The sequence below is a fragment of the Phlebotomus argentipes genome, unplaced genomic scaffold, assembly GCF_947086385.1.
Source record: "Phlebotomus argentipes unplaced genomic scaffold, Phlebotomus argentipes genome assembly contig_2, whole genome shotgun sequence".
Lineage (NCBI taxonomy): Eukaryota > Metazoa > Arthropoda > Insecta > Diptera > Psychodidae > Phlebotomus > Phlebotomus argentipes.
Window position 1 is genome coordinate 5,330,844 of NW_026776162.1, and position 17,778 is coordinate 5,348,621.

The 17,778-nt window shown below is 42.9% G+C and overlaps 2 protein-coding genes across 4 annotated transcripts; one reads left to right on the plus strand and one right to left on the minus strand.

Moving 5' to 3' along the window:
* Positions 1-432: 432 nt before the first annotated feature.
* Positions 433-12,537, minus strand: LOC132262927 (protein mesh). 3 transcript variants are annotated; one of them, XM_059762442.1, is made up of 15 exons: positions 11,959-12,537; positions 9,912-10,156; positions 9,662-9,849; positions 7,730-7,907; positions 6,851-6,988; positions 6,589-6,757; positions 6,265-6,522; positions 5,460-5,622; positions 5,217-5,393; positions 3,926-4,952; positions 3,734-3,863; positions 3,364-3,652; positions 3,107-3,294; positions 648-701; positions 433-561 (listed from the first exon to the last, which is right to left on the minus strand). In XM_059762442.1, the coding sequence occupies exons 1-15, from the start codon at positions 12,389-12,391 to the stop codon at positions 455-457; spliced, it is 3,744 nt and encodes a 1,247-aa protein (XP_059618425.1). In that variant the 5' UTR covers positions 12,392-12,537; the 3' UTR covers positions 433-454. The 3 variants fall into 3 exon arrangements, with proteins under 3 accessions (XP_059618425.1, XP_059618415.1, XP_059618407.1); XM_059762432.1 differs by lacking the exons at positions 433-561; positions 648-701 and adding exons at positions 1,320-2,195; positions 2,253-2,600; XM_059762424.1 differs by lacking the exons at positions 433-561; positions 648-701 and adding an exon at positions 1,320-2,600.
* Positions 12,538-14,779: 2,242 nt separating this feature from the next.
* On the plus strand, positions 14,780-17,356 carry LOC132264751 (protein zwilch). Its single transcript, XM_059765052.1, has 7 exons — positions 14,780-15,487; positions 15,551-15,803; positions 15,877-16,082; positions 16,147-16,421; positions 16,493-16,619; positions 16,692-16,834; positions 17,218-17,356. The coding sequence occupies exons 1-7, from the start codon at positions 14,823-14,825 to the stop codon at positions 17,292-17,294; spliced, it is 1,746 nt and encodes a 581-aa protein (XP_059621035.1). The 5' UTR covers positions 14,780-14,822; the 3' UTR covers positions 17,295-17,356.
* Positions 17,357-17,778: the final 422 nt, after the last annotated feature.

A 17,778-nucleotide genomic window follows, 5' to 3' on the forward strand; every position in this document is an offset into this window, starting at 1 on the left:
AATGCAACTTTAAGCAAGATTGCGGAGTAAATTCTGTGCTCGTAGGCAAGAGAAATGGTAGTGAAAGCGTATGTTTGATTTCACACGTTATTGAATTCAGAAAATAGAAAAAACTTGCATATACATATATTTGGTATGTCACGGGCGAAACAGCACGTTTTGTGGAGTATTTGTGTAGGGAAAAACCAAATAGGAAAAAACACACTGAAGGAAGATTTTCGGGGCAGTTGGGCAAAAAGTGTGTGGAAGGTGAAACACATTTTTGAATTTTCATGTTTTGTGTTCTGGCTTTAACGTATACAAAAAAAGAGAAATTAAGTAGTGAGAAAAGAACAGCACATTTGCAAATTGTGGTTTTATTGAAAAGTCATGGTAAAATTTTACTATACTATATATGTACATATTCTAAACAATAAAAATGGTGTATAGAAAAAAGGAAGTTTCTAATTGTCTTTCAATCCAAATCCACTTTTCGCTCATTCTGGAGATCTTGGCCAAATTTTCGACTCAGGAAGTGATAAGAGAAGCATATTATCATGAGGAATACCGGAACCATCACAGCTGAGGAGCAAATTTTCATATTATTGCAGTGGTTTTTTGGTGAAAGAATATCAGCGATGCGAAGAGCAATTCACAGAAAACCTTACCCAAAACCACACCAAAGGAAATTCCTGCCTTTCTCGATGAGTACTCCTGAGTGCCTGATATTGTGGAGATAAATGAGAGATAAAATAGATGGAAAATTTAATTATACGAAATTCATTTAGTCGCCTTCTCTCACAATATTCTGCTTCAATGATTTTCTCATTGATTAACGAAATTGCTTTTCAATTGAATAATAAAGTGGCTGAATTTATTGGTGCAGAAATTTACGATAGTACAATTAAATTTCTTTTCCACTGAAACTACTTGGAGAATTTTAAAACTTTTTAATATTTTTCGGATTGAGCAGAATTAAAAATGTATTAAAGATGACAACTTCACAGACATGTGCTTATTGGCTGTGTTCTCTGAGAGAAGGAACAACTTTTTAATTGCTCGTGACTTTCTCAAACATGGTTATTCGATTCATAACATTTTTCACCAATCTAAGAATTGTTCAATTTAATTGACAAAAGTTGATTGGTATTGACAACTTCTCTATCGATTCAACAACAAAAAATTCTCTCCAATTCTCTGGATGTCGGGCATTATTCTTCCGGTTATGGGCATGATGAAATGTTGAACATACATACAATTTCACATGGCGAAAGCTCTCAAAAAAATCCAATTATAGTTGTCGCTGTGCGATGAAGGCGACGAACAATGAAACACAGGTATTGGAATAATACATTGTATCACTATTAACTATTTATTCAGTGACAAGGTTTGTTTGTTGAAAATGACGCTCTCGATGTGAAACATACAAAAAGGGTTTCTCCTCGTGGTTACAATATGCGGTCATGGTGATTTTATGTAATTGGCGTCTCTATTTTCCAAGAATAATGCTTAGAATTTAGCAAAACGAAGAGTCAAAACTATATGGTGTCGCATCTCGATATTGAGCTTACACTCAGAGACAATATGTGTATAGCCTCTCTTCAGGAAATTACTTTTCTCGATATCGAGACCTCGATCATATAGAAAAACATTTCGGGGGCTTGAGAAAAGTGGGGTTCCTTAAATAGTAGCGGTATCTCTGGGATGAATCATTGGCACAAGAGTGTGTTGCCCTTCCTAAAGTCTAACAATTGGGTGTGAATATGCCTACAGTAGTGCGAAGATGTAAAAAAAGAGGGGACTATAAGTAGGGTTTGCGTGGGAGCGACTCAATTGTGTGCGGCTTCAGCCTCACACTTCGGTCGCCTTGGCGTTGACCCGTGGCAGGCCGATGTCCTGGGGCGGTGGCTGCGGCGATGACGGCCCCGAGAAGGTGAGGAACTCATCCGGGGGCGATGGAGCGGGTCTGGTGGCGGTGGAGCCGCCCGGAAGGACTCGAATGGCTCCACTGGGCGGCCTGACGGGCCCCGCGTGCGGCGGCGGAGACTGCTGGTCATTCATGAAGCTGCTATCGCGATCCAGTCCACTGTACGTGGGACTGTAGCCAGGGCTGATGGGCGTGGGCGACTCCACGGGCGGCGGTGGGAAGCTTTGAACATTATTCTCATCCTCGCCCGCGCGCATATTTCGCCGCCCTAATTGCCTCGGTCTATCGCCTGCATGAGAGACGTATTGTATATCTTTAGCTCTCTTCGTATCCCTCAACTCACTACCTTCCGATGATGTCACGTCCTCGTCATCCAGGTCCCACTTCTTCTCCGGGAAGTCAATGTTCGGTTTGCCCTCCAGCGGTTCGTGCGTCCTGTACACCTTATCGTAGCTGCGACTCTTCTTCAGCGTCTCCGTGCCGTCCATGTCACTTCCGTCGCTGTTCAAATTCCGCAGCGTGGCCCGCGAGCCAGAGCGCGACGGCAGGGGCATCTTCCAGTTGGGGTCCTCCTTCAGGGCCTTCTTTCGATAGCAATACACGCCACAAACGATGCACATTAAAAGTGGCGCGATAACCGCAAGAACAATGCCCGTTGTTATCCAAGCGGTACGACGAGTGTAGAACACCTCGCCTATACAACACAAAGTGGTAATATGATTAATTTCATCGTTCGACACATCATTGCCGAACGGACAGAACTTTTCTCTTATTTATTCTCCGCTTTCTCGCTATGTACATATGTACTACGCATTGAGAATACAACCGAGTGGAGAGGCAGCGAATGTTTCTAACCAAGCTTATAACAAATCAATCACGACGCGAGGTTGAAGCTTCGAGCTTTCGATAACATTTCACCGCGGTGTTCTTAGTGTCAGAGCAAAATTTCACATGGATGTGTAACGACTGCCGCTCCACCGATTGATACTCCACGGTATCGATATTTCCCTGCGTAAATGCGTGGGGTTACTTTTACGAATATTGCAGGGAAAGACCGTGGGCTGGGGGTGGGCGTAAAAATCGAGAGCGGAAGGAAGAAGGGGCAAATCCGCTCCAGGCCCGACAACTTTGTAAATAACACAATATCTTTCTTCCTTTTTTTCCAATGAGGGATAATGTTATATAGACTTGGGTACTTACGAAGACACTCGGTATAGCCATGAACTGGGACATCCCATCTGCCATCAGCTTGACATACACGACGGCTGTCTCCAATCAAGAAGAAGCCCTCATTGCACTCGAATGACACCCTCGATCCTGGCACGAATTGAAAGTTTGACTTTCTGCCAAAACGAGGTGTCGGCAGGATGCCGCACGAGAGAATGTGCCTGAAATGTGAGCAAGGGAGAGAGCCATGAAAACTGTTCATCGTCAACTGAAAGCTCCAAATGCCTCACCGTTGATTCTGATCCCGAATATTTACGATACTGTCATAGTAATTCTTGGTGAAATGAGCCATCTCGCGATTTAACGTCATGCCAAAGTCGAAGCGACACTGATAGCTTTCACCACACAGCTCATGGGCTCGCTCCACATCATGCGTCCGGTTGGGCGGTAGGAAGTCTCTGGGCTCTCGTATGAAGTTGGGCAGGAAAGTCGCATTGGCGAAGTAACTCGATGTCCGACCAAATTCCCGCGTGAATAGCGCCTGTCCTATTCCGGGCTGTTCTCTATCCGCCAGCGCCCCTATTTGGAGAAAGAGAAAGAGAATGGGAAATTTCGCATGAGTGAATTGCGGTGAAGCTGTGACAATCTATTGGGATTTACATCTCATTCCAAACTCTCGGTGGATGCTCTCGAAATTATTCAAATTAATCCCCACTATGGTGTCATCGGGTAGCGTAAAGTCGTCCTGTATGTCCCAACTCCAGTTCCCAAGTAAACCTCTCGTTCGATTCTACGGATGACAAAGTGTTAAGCAAGTCCTTTGATTTACCCGAGAGGCCTCTCAGTACTCACTATGAACGTCCATGGTAGATATACTCGACACGTCATGAATCCCGCATTCTCTACCACTTCAACTCCTGCGCCAGAATCGAACATGATGACCACTTCGGACTGGTTGAGGATGTAGGAGGGCGTGTAGACGGTGACACCGTGGAAGTGCTGGAACTTGAGACTGGGCCTATCGAAGTACACTCTGCGTCCGTCCGCGAAGACATCCAGGCGATAGCGCCACTGAGCGTGCTTCGGTCTCAGCCTCACCTCGATGACTGTGGTTGTATTTCCTCTGGCAGCGACGGAAGTGAGTTGCGTAGCCCTCACTGGACCGTGCACGTTGGGTTCAACTTGCTCGAATCGTCCTTGGACGTCCAGACGCTCCCGACCAGTATTGACGCGAGCCAGGACGAATTCTCCCATGCCGTTGAAGGTGTAGTGAGCATTGTCGAAGGTGATGATGTGGGGATCGCCAAAAACGCCACCAACAGCCGGAGCTTGATAGGCAACACAATCTTGAGAAGGTCGCCGTTCAAATCTCAGCGTCTCACAACCGACAGCCTGTTCATCTTGCCAGAAGCAGCAGGAATAGTAGGGTCTGACGTCGTGGAACCATGTGGAGAGTGTGGGCACCTTGTTGGCTTCATTCCACGGCAGTTGGCCAATGTTGTGCGTTCTTCTCGGCCGAGAACCCCACATTTGATCATGTGACAGCATCAGGAAGCTATTACGATCGTAGCAGCACTGCTGTTCCGATCCCTGAAGACTAGGCTGACCAGTTCGCACGCAGTGAATGGCTCCGCGATGATGAAGGCACGACGGGTTGGAATCCTTGTCACAGTCAAAGTCTGGCATGAAGCGGCCCTTGTCGTTGAGGGCGTGATCGAGATGGCAGGGACAGACGGCGACTTCGGACGGGAAGTTCCTCAGGAAGCGATCAGTCCTCAGCCAGTTGTCGCACAGAGCTCTGGGCCAATTTCTGCCATGAATTCGCTCCCATTGAGGCCCAAAGTACCAACCGAGAGGAATGGGCTTAGACCACAAGACCCTTGAATGGCGAAGTACAGCAATTAAAAGGACTTCTTAATGCGATTGAAATATGAGGGAAAATTTGAGGAAATCCACTCAAGAGCCGAGAAAACACTTTGAGAAAATTAGGACTTATTCTTTCTGGGAAGTCAACTGGAAAGAATCCACAAGAAAATGTGCCGAAAATAGCAAGACTGTGTGTGAAAGCCTTCCATTGAAGATAGGAAGGAAAATCAATAAGGATTTTCACACAGGCAGCAAGAGTTGTAAATTCTGTACTTACGGCGAAATCCTCAGGCCAGAGAAGTGCTCAGGATTTGTGAGGTTAATCATGATGAAGCCGAATTGCATGTCGACATTCCTGGGATTGTTCCGCAGTCGATAATTGCCCGGTGCAATTGTGTAGTGTCCCTGATTTGTGATGCCCTCCTCAATCATGTCGATATACTCAAGCTGTGGCCTGGAAACACAGAGGGAAACATTACACATCGAGTGATGGCAATTATATTTTATAATAAGCAATTACCGAATTGTACTCTCTCTGTATCCCCAGAGCGATATTCTAACTCCAGCATTCAAGTTGGTTGTTAAATTGTATCGATTCCACGTAATTTTCACTTCGGATGGCGCCCTTTGATACACATCTTGGCTCTCAAAGAAAATCCTATCAGTTGCTGTCGCGGGCGTTTCTAGTGGGGATGAGTCGCAGGGGGAGAAATTTAATTTGTATTCACATAAATTCATAATAGGGCAATTTTAAATGATTTGTTCAATTAAAATTTTCCTCCATCGATTGACGCACTGAGTAGGGCGCTTTTAGTATATATTTCCATGAGATATTTTATTGTATAGAGAGAGAAAGCAGCTTTTGAAAATCAATTTGTACCAGTCATTCATGATATCAGATCAGAGTTGGAAAAGCTTCAAATTTTAGATTAATGACCACTTGATTAATGGCAGACAATCAACTTTGGTCCGCCATTTTCGAAACACACATAAATAATTGTGTCTTATCGTTAAACTCATTGATTTTCTTATCGCATCTTCGCAACTCTGTTCAATTGATAAACATATTAAGCAAATATAATATCAAATGGCGCTTTTGCAATTTTCCAACAGCAAAAAAAAACATATTCCTGTTGTGTGTGTGCTAAAGTCGGGCCATTGCCTGCATTGCATAATAAATGTGCAAACATTGTTATAATTAAATTATGGAAAATTCTCCCGATAAAACATTTTATAGCGAATTTTCATCAGCAATTGGCTTTCTGATGGCGCCAGAAGCGGCACTCTCGCCTCGCCATAGATGAATTTCGCGGGAATTAACTCACCTACAAAGTATCGCCCACGCCACTTGTACTTCTCCGTGCCCACGGAGATCTCGAAGCGAATGTATCCTTGAGCCAGGAGGAATGGCTGGACGCAAATGACACGATTCCGGTCGATGAAGTGTCCAATCACCTCTTCGGTATCGAAGCGGCAGGACACCCTCACGTTCTCATCGAAGCACGGTCCAGTGATGTTCACCACGGTGCCGCCCAGCATATTTCCTGATTCAGGTGCAAACACCAGGGGCAAGTGGGCAGCGTCTGCAAGCGAGATTCCATCATGAGTGAGTAGATGTCCGGCGTGATGATAATAAATAGTCTACGCACCAATATCCTTATTGCACGTCCCCAGCATAATTCGCTCGTCTATGCGGAAAATGTGCCTTCCTGGAAAACCATTAGCCCATCCACGTCCCGTCAAGTCTCGCAGCACTGACGCCTGACTGTAGGGCTTGTACTCGTACGCCTGAGTCCCATTCCCAGCGTTGAAGCCAATCTAATACAATACGAGTGGGCAGATTTACATAAACTCCTTGTCCCTCCTATGCTTATCAATTGTCAGGCAAAAGCTATTTATGTGAATACTCACAAAGGCTGGCACTCCACCTTCACCGCCAGTCGTATCGCCGCCAGCTTCCGTGTGTGAGGACCAGTTTATCTCAGCATAATTGAAAATTGCATATGTGTACACCTCATCAGTGGCCAGAACCATTTGGAACGTGTTGGTCTGAAAGCATTCGATGAATAGTCAATTTTCCTTCACTCCACCATGCATTTTCATTCACAATCTAATCCATTGTCTATCGTATGCTCGCATCATCAAAATCTATTAAAATGCACTCAGAGAAATGCACTCCAAAGTGGGTTTCGCCCCATAAATGCTTCCGCATTGTTTCCGATATTTCAATGGCTCATGTCACGAAATATCCGTAAGCTTAACAATATTGTTATACAACTATTCACGATATCCTCGCAAACTAATTTGCATTCAGAAATTGCACAGAATGATAATACACTTCTAATGGTTAATAGATGGAAACATGATAACAATTCATGTGATTAAGATTCAAGGTAGAGAGTGTCAAAAACTCTTTTACAACAGACTTGCTATTATAATCAACATATTTTTTGCATATGCAAGCCTTTTGCTTCATGAGAAATTGCTAACATATGGTTTATGTTTGCATTTACGTGCGTAAAAAGCATTTGAAAAACATAATATTTCCCATACATTGTTATTTTAGGGTACGTAACATCTCTGTCATGAGGGAAAATATGGTGCACATATTTCCATACTCCCTTTCATAGCATTATATATTAATTTTTTGGCGTAGCTTGAAAATTTACGCAAGAACTTTCTCAATTTTCGTGGCTGAATTACATTAAAATCGCACAGAACGAAAAATTGCCAATTATTTCAATCAATTCTAATGGAAGAACCCTCCAAAAGTCTCTAAATTATACTCACGCGATGGAGTGAAATGTCAATTCCTCCAGCGAAGGACATATTCTTCCAAGTGATGATGACAGCGTGCTTGGGGATGAACGTATCGGATCCCACGACTCCCTCGCGGATGTCCCACATCACGCGCTCACGCACTTCAACGCCAAAACGATCGGTACGTGTCTGCAAATCACGTTCCATCCTGAAAGAAAACCGAGGAGAAATTAAATGACTGCAAAAGTGTTAATAGATTGGCCTACTTTCGCGCCCAGCCCACGCGCGGGGGTGAAAAAATGGGGTTGGGAAAAACAATATGCGTGGCGCTTAATGCGGCAGAAATACCATGCAATTTAGAAGAGTGGAGAGTTAGAAAATGAAGCAAGGAAACACTGCTGAAGCATCCATGTAAGTTGATCCTCATAATTTACACCAATAAAAGTTTCATAAATTGGAAATGGCGAAGACCGCCGAAGGGTGAATAATAATGGGTTGGATTACGAGGAGGAAGAATAAAAAGAGACACGGAGAAGCGGTGCTAAAAGACGGGAGAATGGCGAGAGAGGCCCCAAAATCAACCCCTGAATAAAACATCCAAAATGGTCAAGTTTATAGCCCCAGAAAGCACAGAATGGATAAAGAGAAGCGAAATGCCAACACGAGAAACTAATAACAATTTTTGATATTTAAATTCTGCTCGGAATTTGAATAGAGTGTCCCTCAGGTACACCTGCAAGAGGACCCCATTTCCACCCTCTCCTCCTCTCCCTTTGGTCCTTCTCCTTCTAATGGAGCTCTTGGGGAAAATCAGAGAACTATGAATTCAACATTTTGCGCCATGAATCACAAAACAGGCGGGAAAAGAAGAGAGGAAATGTGAAAGAAAGCTAAAATGCGTTGAATTAGTCCTTTTCAACGAGAATATCTTATGAATACACACATGATGAAATTTATGAGAGCTTTTAATGTAGTCCATTGTGCCGTTCTCCAACATCCTTTGTGTTCTCGGGGAGCCTGAGTCAATTTTGAAAGGAATCAACATGACAGACTTCTTGCCGCTCTGGCGACTAACATCACGAGAACGACACTTTCTTCCACCCTCTTTTTAATAATGCCTCACTTTTCTCATTTCTTATTACTATTTATCTTGCCATTCAGGCTCCCATGCGATTAAAGGGACAGACATCCTGGTGAATATAGTGAACTCTGAGTCATTTCAATAGCAAAAAGGGCAATAATCGTCTATTAGATATTAAAGTTTGCCGACAGATAAAGGTCACTTAGTAAATAACTCGTCCTCCATTCACGGCAATAGTTTGGTAAACAATTTATATTTCATCGACTCATTTCGCCCCTCGAGTTATTCTATCTCTCTCCCACCCCGCCAGCCAGAATCATCAGCAAGACTCTGCTCAATGATGATATATTGATATTTGGTGACCCATATTTGTGCGAACACACGAGATTTGTCAGTGTATTACTTATGTATGACTTTGTGAAATATTAAGTAAAAAGCTCCACCCGATGAAAGAGGAGAGATCACAAAGTGAATAATGAGGTTTATTAAGCTCGTGAATTGGCTTTGGAATCACTGAAAAGTGCAAAAACACGCTTTTATGCCTTCTTTCCTGCTCGATTTGCATAACAGGATGTTGGAAATTTGGATTTACAACTTTGATTAGTGGCCTGAAAAGCTCTTCATTCGACAGTTGTATATAGTTTTATTAAATTTCCAGGAAATGATGGAAAATTTATCAGCAATATCAATTGCGCATAATCTATTAAAGTGATTAGGACATATATTAATAATTGATAGTCAGTTTGTTGATTAATGAAAGCTGCATTCAATGAATTACGAATGTACTAATGCATAATCTGATTGGGGGGAGTGTTTGGCAGATGTTATCGGGAGGGGATGAAACATACTCGCAGTGGTATAATTTTCCCATAAATTCTTACCTGAAGTAAACACCGGGAACGCGCTGGTCAAAGTCTGTGGGCCTCATTCTGCCGATGCGACACTTGGAGAAGAAGATCCCAATGAATGAGGGATCGTTGCGTCGTGGCCAGTCCTTGATGGGGAACGTGAGAGGGTAGGTGAAGTGCTCCGGCGGATCGGAGAACTCCAGATGACCATGCATGGAGACCTATGGAAGAAAGGATGTAATTTATGACTGGCCATCGGCACTTGTTGCTCCACATCACATACCCTAGTGTAATTGAACCTGAAGCCGAAGAATGGGAGCTGAAAGTTGAAATTTTTGTGCAACTGCGGCATGGAAGCGTGGATGTCTGTCTGGTAGTCGCCGCGGTTGTTGTCGCCGCCCTGATCGAAGAACCAGTACATGAAGTGTCGCCGAATTTCAGCTAGTCGAGCCGGGGATATCGCATAACCTCGCCCGTCGTTCCTGTGAGTCTTGGGCTCACTCGGAGCCACGCGATTGTTGGGATCCGCTGGTGGAGATAAGAATGAGAGGGAGAGAGTGAGAGAACAGCGACGTATGATGTAGTTCAACATTAAGGGTGGAGCACCACCCCGAACTTTTCCCTCGAGAGAACACATCCTATCTTGTCCCATCAATAATAATCCGGGCACCAAGTGCGGGCGAATATGCGGTTGGAAATCTCAGCTCAATATCACTTTATTCACACTATCACTTATTCATGAAAATCTCAGCAGAGTGGCAACTTTTGCCTTCCTGATGGCCTCGATTGAACAGTGAAATCTCATCGACATCCCAGAACACATCAATCATTCTCCTATATACTCATTTATTGCATATAAATATGTACACAACCCCACCAAAGGTCCTAACCTTAATAAGATTTTGTATCTCGGAAGAAGATATATTTTTCTCCCACATTGAATTTATGGGCGAGACATTGGGAAATCGATGGCAATTAGAAACTTCTCACCATTCAATTACGCTGTGGAAGTTCTTAGCGTGCATTGGTGATAGGAAATTGAATAAATGCCGCGTTGGAAAATTAATGATAAATAGAAAAAATATTAATAAATCAATTATCTTATCGTGACAGAGAAGAATTTCATGCAGAGACAGCGCCGTGAATTAATTTAATGTCATTAATTTTAAGTTTTCTGACGGGAAATTCAACAAATAGAATTGAATTACGGTTTAAGGAGGCAAATTAATTTAACATGCAACTCGGTAGAAGAATTAGAACTCCACGTAATTAGCTTTGATGTTTGAAAAGAAAGGGCAATCTTTGCCTCCAGAGTCTGCGGGTTGGATAATGTGCTATCCATATGTTTTTCCAACCAAGAACAAATTTACTCTCGAAAGCAAATAACATCCCAAAAGAATCTCTGCAAGCAATCTTTACGAACTGGTTAGAGTATTTTCATGTTTTGCGCTTTCCCATGAAATATATAATTCATTCCATCTTTTTTTCTCCATGCAACATTTTTTAATTGTAAATCATAATGAGGAAGCAACATTATATATTCCCCTTATTTCCCAGGGATTTTATTCACGTTCATGCTTTTAATCCTCTGGGCCATTTCTGAACAGGTTGCTAAATGTAAATTTGAATTGCATAGCAAATGGAAAATTATCTGGCTGTGCGCTTTAATGTTGCTCAAATTGAAAAGAATATACATGAAATGTGTGTTCCGAATGTCGACTATCTCACCGTTGCGCACTTGAAGGTAACCCTTCAAGTGAAGCGGGAAAATTAGTAATCGCGCGGTGATAAATGTAATTTCGAGGAAAAGTTGAAATTTATTGATATGCTATCGCAAGTTGCGATAAGCGCTGGTGTTTCGCAAATAATACACCTCATGCCATATATAGATATGGCATCATCCGGAAAAATCGAAATAAAATTCATTAGAAAGGGAAATTAATCATCATTTTTCCGCCTGTAAGACGTCACATCTCGGGAAAGACGCGCGTGAAAGATTAAGGCAATTTTCACCCAATTTTCCAGGGACCCGAGAGCAATCTCTGTTCCACGCGAGAATGTGAATTGTGTTAAAAAATAAATATTTCATATGGCGGATGGCTATATGGGTAGAGAGAGGAAAAAAAAGCCAGCATTACAGCGAGAAACTCTGTGTGCTCACTACAGAAAGTAACGCTTATCTTATCGTGCTCTGTTGCGAAATTGACACTTGCGCAGTAAAAAGAGATGGTGTATGATTAATGATGGAAATTATAGGAAATTTCGTTACACACGGTGGGAAAAAGGGGATATTCAGTGGAGTGTGAACATGAACTTATCTCTCGACATACCCCAATTGTAATTTGTGTCATCCATGTCCAGGTTGCTGGACAGGTATTCGTCGTAGAGGTAGTAATTTCCGGACTTTCTGCTCACGGGGCTGATTTTGTCCACATTCACTGTATCCTCATTGACTGTGGTGTCCACGGCCACGGGATCCTCAAAGTCATCCTCGGGCTCGTCCTCCTCGCGCTCGGGCGTTGGCTGATCCGATGCTGTGTCATAGTCACTGTCGTCCTTCTCGTCCACCTCGTCCTCAGGCTGATCGTCAGCATCGTCATACTGCGACACATTCGCCTGTGGCTCCTCGGGAATCTCCAGGACATCCCTATCAATGGTCTCAACCTCTTCTACGTCATCCTCATGTTCACTCTGTCCGGAGACACTGTATGAGGACAACAGGGCGAGGCAGAAGAGCGTCACAAAGAGCGTTTTCAGCCTCATCTCCTGCAGAGTCTATTAATTACACCACCAATCTAATAATTATCCTTTTTACACTTGAGTCCGCACTCTCAACAGGGAGAATCACTGCATTTCCACCTGACCTGGTCAGGGCGTTGTCTGAAACTGAGGAATTTTGCCATAGATTTTCACCTGTCTTGGAGCACGAAGAGTGCCTTATCTGTAACCCAAATAGTTGATAACATATCTAAAGCTCGATAAACACTCTCGCGCTCTTTTCTCACTCCTCGCTCGCACTCATCGTGAATCTATTCCGTTATTATTGAACAGTCCCCATGCGATAAGGTGTGTCATGGTATGTTTCACTCCCAGTGCCACGGAAAATGATAAATTCTGGGCCTATGACTCGCCACGGGCCTCGCATAGCAAATGGGGAAAAATATTCTTGGAAATATGATGAGGAATATCAATGAGAAATCATCCCGTCTGGCGCGCTAAAATGTCCTCATTTCTCGTGATTTATTCATCCTCTCATCCTCTGCCATTTGTGCCGTGATAACATATCATTGAATATATTGCATTTTGACTGCGATACGGCAGTATGTTGCCCGTAATATGACTTCCTCCAAATGGCCAACCATTTGCATTGAAGCACCGCCACTTTTCACCACCCATCGTATCGGAGTTTCGTAAATTTGTGCAATATTTTGCCTTATCTCTTCATCACAGCTTAGTAATTTCCTATCTCAATTCTCAATGTTGCTTTTCGCCCGCAAAGGGCATGAAAAACATAAATTTTATGACAAATTGCTAACCCTCTAAAAGTTTCCTCGTGATTCTGACTTCCTTTTATTCTCACTGGGAACATCTTTCCGCGGGGCTGAGACAATGAAAGAAGGCTTTGGGATCGTCGAGAAACATCCAAATGTTATTGTAGGTATGATGGAAAGTCAGGAGGAAATTAAAGACTTTTACTCATGCAAAACTGTGGAGTTCAGTTACTGAATCATCATCTTAAGCTTTCTTGAATGCTCCACAATTTAATTCCATGTGTTACATGAACCCCAACAGACAATAATGAGAGACAAACGACAAGGGAATTAGGGGAAATTTAAATTCATGTTATGTACGTGAAAAAGTTCATTAGGTGTCAGAAGGATAGGAGAGACTTGTGTTAAAGGGGCCATAAGTGTAGTGAGGAAAAGGACTTTTGTCTGATGCTGACAGAGTTGTTTCATTAAAGTGAAAATGGCGTAGATGGCTAATCCCTGAGAATTTAGACACACACAGAGAAGCAAGGAAAATTGATTAGGGAGGATGAGAGCAAAGCTTCGTCTTTTGCCACTTTCTTAGACACAATCTTCCCAGCAAGTCGACTTTTGTGTGGCAATTCTTGAATTAGATTATACCAGACAAGGAGTAACATTGGCAACAAGTAGAAATCCTCATAGAATTCTCAGCTGCCTCCGCTGCCTTAATGGATTAGTTACACTCGGATGAATCCAAGATGTGCTTAGACACATTCCCTTAAACATCGCAACGCGGAAATAAATCACTGGCACACACACACTCCGTCTGATGGCGAAGCTTCAGCACCCATCTGATTTACATTCATTCATGTTCATGTGCCTTATAAATCATTCAGTGAAAATTCTACAATCATACTTAGTGAAAATGTACACTTTTCGCCCAAAATATTCATATTAGCCTGTATTTCTCATCTCAAATTCACCAGAAAATTATGCGTCGTGATTTACCCACACACTCATTAATATGCAGTCCACTGACTAGGGTTCTCACTAATCTGCCCCAAGATAAAATATTGTCCCCAGAATTTATCAGTCTGCGCCTCAAGATTTAGTGCTGCTGAAAGGAAAATGCTTCATAGAAATATCCGCATAATTTTCCTGCAGAACTCATTCCATTAACTGAAGTTCATACGAAATTACCTGTAATTATAACTTCAATGTGAACAAATTGATTTAATTAACTTTTCATCCTGATCTTGTACTAAAATCACCTGGTCAACGATTATTTTAAAAGAAATTCTCGGGGAAAAGAGAAGACGTCATGATGGCATATATTTGTCCCGCTCCCACTCACGCGCAACATAGGAGAATAGAATATCCTGATGTTGGCACTCATGGAATTCGGAAGACGTCAGTTGACAGTGCGCCGGCGTTTGTTTATCTTTTGAAAATTCATTCCGCTTCCGTTTATCATTAAAAAGCGCAAGAAATGGAGAAATATTCCACAATAATCGATTATATTCGTGAAACTCATTCCTTCGGTGATTGCTCTGTGATCAAAGTGCCATCGTATATCAAGAAAATAACAGCCACGAAGGATTCCATTATTCCGCTTCTCTTCAAGAGAGTAAGTTGTTTTTTTTTGTAAGGATTTTGAGGTGTTTTCTCATGATTTGCCCTTATTTTGTGGATGATTTCAGGTGTCGAGGAGGAAGTCGGATTCTATGAGTCCCGTGAGGAATCGCGAAGAAGTATCTCTGGATCTCACGGGATCACCGTTGAAGGATGAATGTCCCATTGAGGCTCTAGACATTTCGGCCAATTTGAGAGATAATAAGAGGGAAAAGAGCTGGGAATCTGCAGAGGAGGAATACCAGGGAGTCGATCTGGAGGCTATCATAAAGATTTTCAACAGCCTCAACTACAATATTGCATCGGAAAGTGGAATTTCCATCTGGGCTCTCTCGCAGAGGGACTCGAAGAATGCTCTGATCCTGCAGAAGGAGTTCCTTCATGGCTGGAACTCTCGTGGGAAGATCTGGTCTGATGGCCAGCTTCTGCTGGAGGATGTGAACTTGGCAGCGCTCAGGACTGTTCATTTGTCCTTTGTCGGCGGCATTGAGAAGGTGGAGATGGACATAAGTTCGCACTACAAACTGGCGAGCAACATTATGCTGGAGTTCAACTGTATCAACACAAACCAAACCACCCTAATGAATACCACCAATTCCGTGTGCACTCTGCGACAAGAGCTACCTGTTGATTCGAAGGATTTTCTAGCGGAACAATACTGGCGCCAATTGATAATTCTCGACATGATTGCCAAGGAGATTGCAAAGTACAAGATGCACGATGATAAGCGGATCGATCCAGTGTACGACTGCGGAAGGTATTAGGCTTCCGGCTATTCTGCTGCCAATTACAAAAACTAATTCGTATTCTTCCTCTGTAGCAACATCGCAACCATTGAATCGCTCAGGGACGAGATAAGAGTGACTCTCACTGAACTTCCACTGAACATGACAAATCTCAAGACCACTGCGTCACAGAACACAGTGTCTTCCGTGCTGGGAAACACTCATGAGCGCGACTGCCTGAGCATCACTGATAAACTGTGGGATATCCTTAAGATGTCAGCCTCGTATCGAGACCTCAAAATGGCTTTCAACTTCATCTTTCACTCTGCCTGCGAGAATAAGATTCTGGTAAGGAAATTGTGCAAAAAACTACAGAATTAATTGGGGGAAACTTGAGAGATGTTCTCAATAATTCTGGCAGAATGTGGAAACCAGTGGCAATCACTTGGCGATGCTGATTGATTCTCTGGCTCACAAGGAGGTGAGTATTCCTTGTCTCGTGGGAAGTGAGCCACTTGAGTTGCTGCTGGAAATTGGTCTCGAGAAGGCGAGAAAGGACTATGAGTACGTGTTCTCGAACAGCAAAGTGTGCTTCCCGGAAGAATTACAGCTTCAATTCCAGGGCGAGTATGTACTCTTGAGATATTGATATGCCCATCAAATGTTACGAGCACTTTTATCCCTTCGGCAGGGCGACTCTGGAGGAGAATCAGCCGTATTCCAAGAGATTGACGTCGCGGAAGTCTCTATTGGGTGGCGGCAATCAGGCCAAGTCATCTCGAGCCACGTCGGCAAAGTCCCTGCTCAAGAATCCCACCGGCCAAGATGCCATCGACGATAATATGGTGGGATTTCGCAATAGTCACTTCAATCGTGGCGAAGTGGAGTATCGATTGGCGAAGTTGGCACAGGTTCACTTCGTTCTCGAGCACTTGCTAATAGCGGAGGGCCTGAAATTGACCAACCGTAAGACAATGCAGCAATGAATTTCTGTCATACAATCCGCCACTCACTTAATCACACGTCTCTTGTTGCAGTGAATCAATTGATCACAAGGAGTCTCTTGGATGCACCACTCGTGGCCATGAAGGACCTCAACTCAGCTGAGCACTACACACTTAACATTTCCGTGCCGAACGACCAAGTTGTGGGCCTCACGAAATTGTAAGAACTGAGATTTAAATTGCAATAATTGTACTCAAAACTAATTTGAATTTGTTGAAACTCTTCTTGCAGGCAAAGGCCAAATTCTCTGCGCATTGTTATGCGTTCCATGAATAAGTTCAGACAAGTGGAAAATACTTTTTATTACACTTCAGAAGCAATTATTCCGCCTGAAACTTTCCCAATGAATGCAGAAAATTTATCAGAAGTTGATGGTGAGTATATATAAATGTGTGTGTGTTAGGAATTAAGTCATTCAGAAACACATTGTGCAGTTGCGAGGATGCACAGGATAGGGAAATGATGATATTGCAAGGGCACAAGTGTGTGCAGAGTTTTCCAATAGCAATTTTCCTCGCCGTCTATTTGATTAGATTGACTGATGAAAAATGCATGAGAAAAGTTTCAAAGAATATTTAATGCAATATTATGTCTCGCATAATGGATAGTGTATCGGGGGGGAAAGAGTGGTTTTATCAGTTCATTTATCATGTCTTCTCTCTTGTGAGGAGGAGCTTTTCCACCAGTTAATCAACGTGTTATATTTATGCGCTCGAATGCAGCGGTTTTTGAATCATTTATTCCTTCTCTTCCACAGATGACATTGATAAGGATTTGTATTTGGTGCATCGCTACTTGAAAATCAGGACGCTGAACCGCAATGGTGTGAAATAAATGAGAATATAAATGCCTCTCGAGCAGGATTTGACCATAAATGTAATTGTATGCAAAATCGATATGGCTAATAATTGCTAAATGCACAAATTAATTTACATCAGCGTGTTATTGAGTGGAGCGATGTGTGTTGAATTATGCTGGAAATTATTGGCCGCTGCCCACGTAATTAATGCAGACAGAGAAAAAGGGGAAGTGATGGCAAATGTTTGAGGTCATGAGCCACTGTGTGGACAATGTTGGGATCGGATAGAAAAATGGGAAATGGGTGTTTGGTCGAAAAGAAAACGAGCACACTTGAGCGTTCTTATTTCTTTTTTGCTCACCATGAAATACAATATCTGTAATTTAATTAACGTGGTGAAGCGGTTAAATTGTAACTTTCGGTGCTGTTTGCCACTATTAGTGTCGCGAGCGCTGCGCCAGTCGGAAGATTCTCTCTAGTTCTTGAGGAAAGAAGTGTGAAAATGGTGTGCTTAGGATT

Excerpts from the sequence above, each read along its gene's own strand:
- LOC132262927 (XM_059762424.1), bottom strand. The coding sequence starts at position 12,391 with ATGAGGCTGAAAACGCTCTTTGTGACGCTCTTCTGCCTCGCCCTGTTG. Across the intron at positions 10,157-11,958 it reads TGACACAAATTACAATTGGG|CGGATCCCAACAATCGCGTG; the intron begins GTATGTCGAGAG and ends TATCTCCACCAG. Across the intron at positions 7,908-9,661 it reads GTTCCCGGTGTTTACTTCAG|GATGGAACGTGATTTGCAGA; the intron begins GTAAGAATTTAT and ends GTTTTCTTTCAG.
- LOC132264751 (XM_059765052.1), top strand. The coding sequence starts at position 14,823 with ATGAGTCCCGTGAGGAATCGCGAAGAAGTATCTCTGGATCTCACGGGA. Across the intron at positions 15,488-15,550 it reads CCAGTGTACGACTGCGGAAG|CAACATCGCAACCATTGAAT; the intron begins GTATTAGGCTTC and ends CTTCCTCTGTAG. Across the intron at positions 16,422-16,492 it reads GGGCCTGAAATTGACCAACC|TGAATCAATTGATCACAAGG; the intron begins GTAAGACAATGC and ends CTCTTGTTGCAG.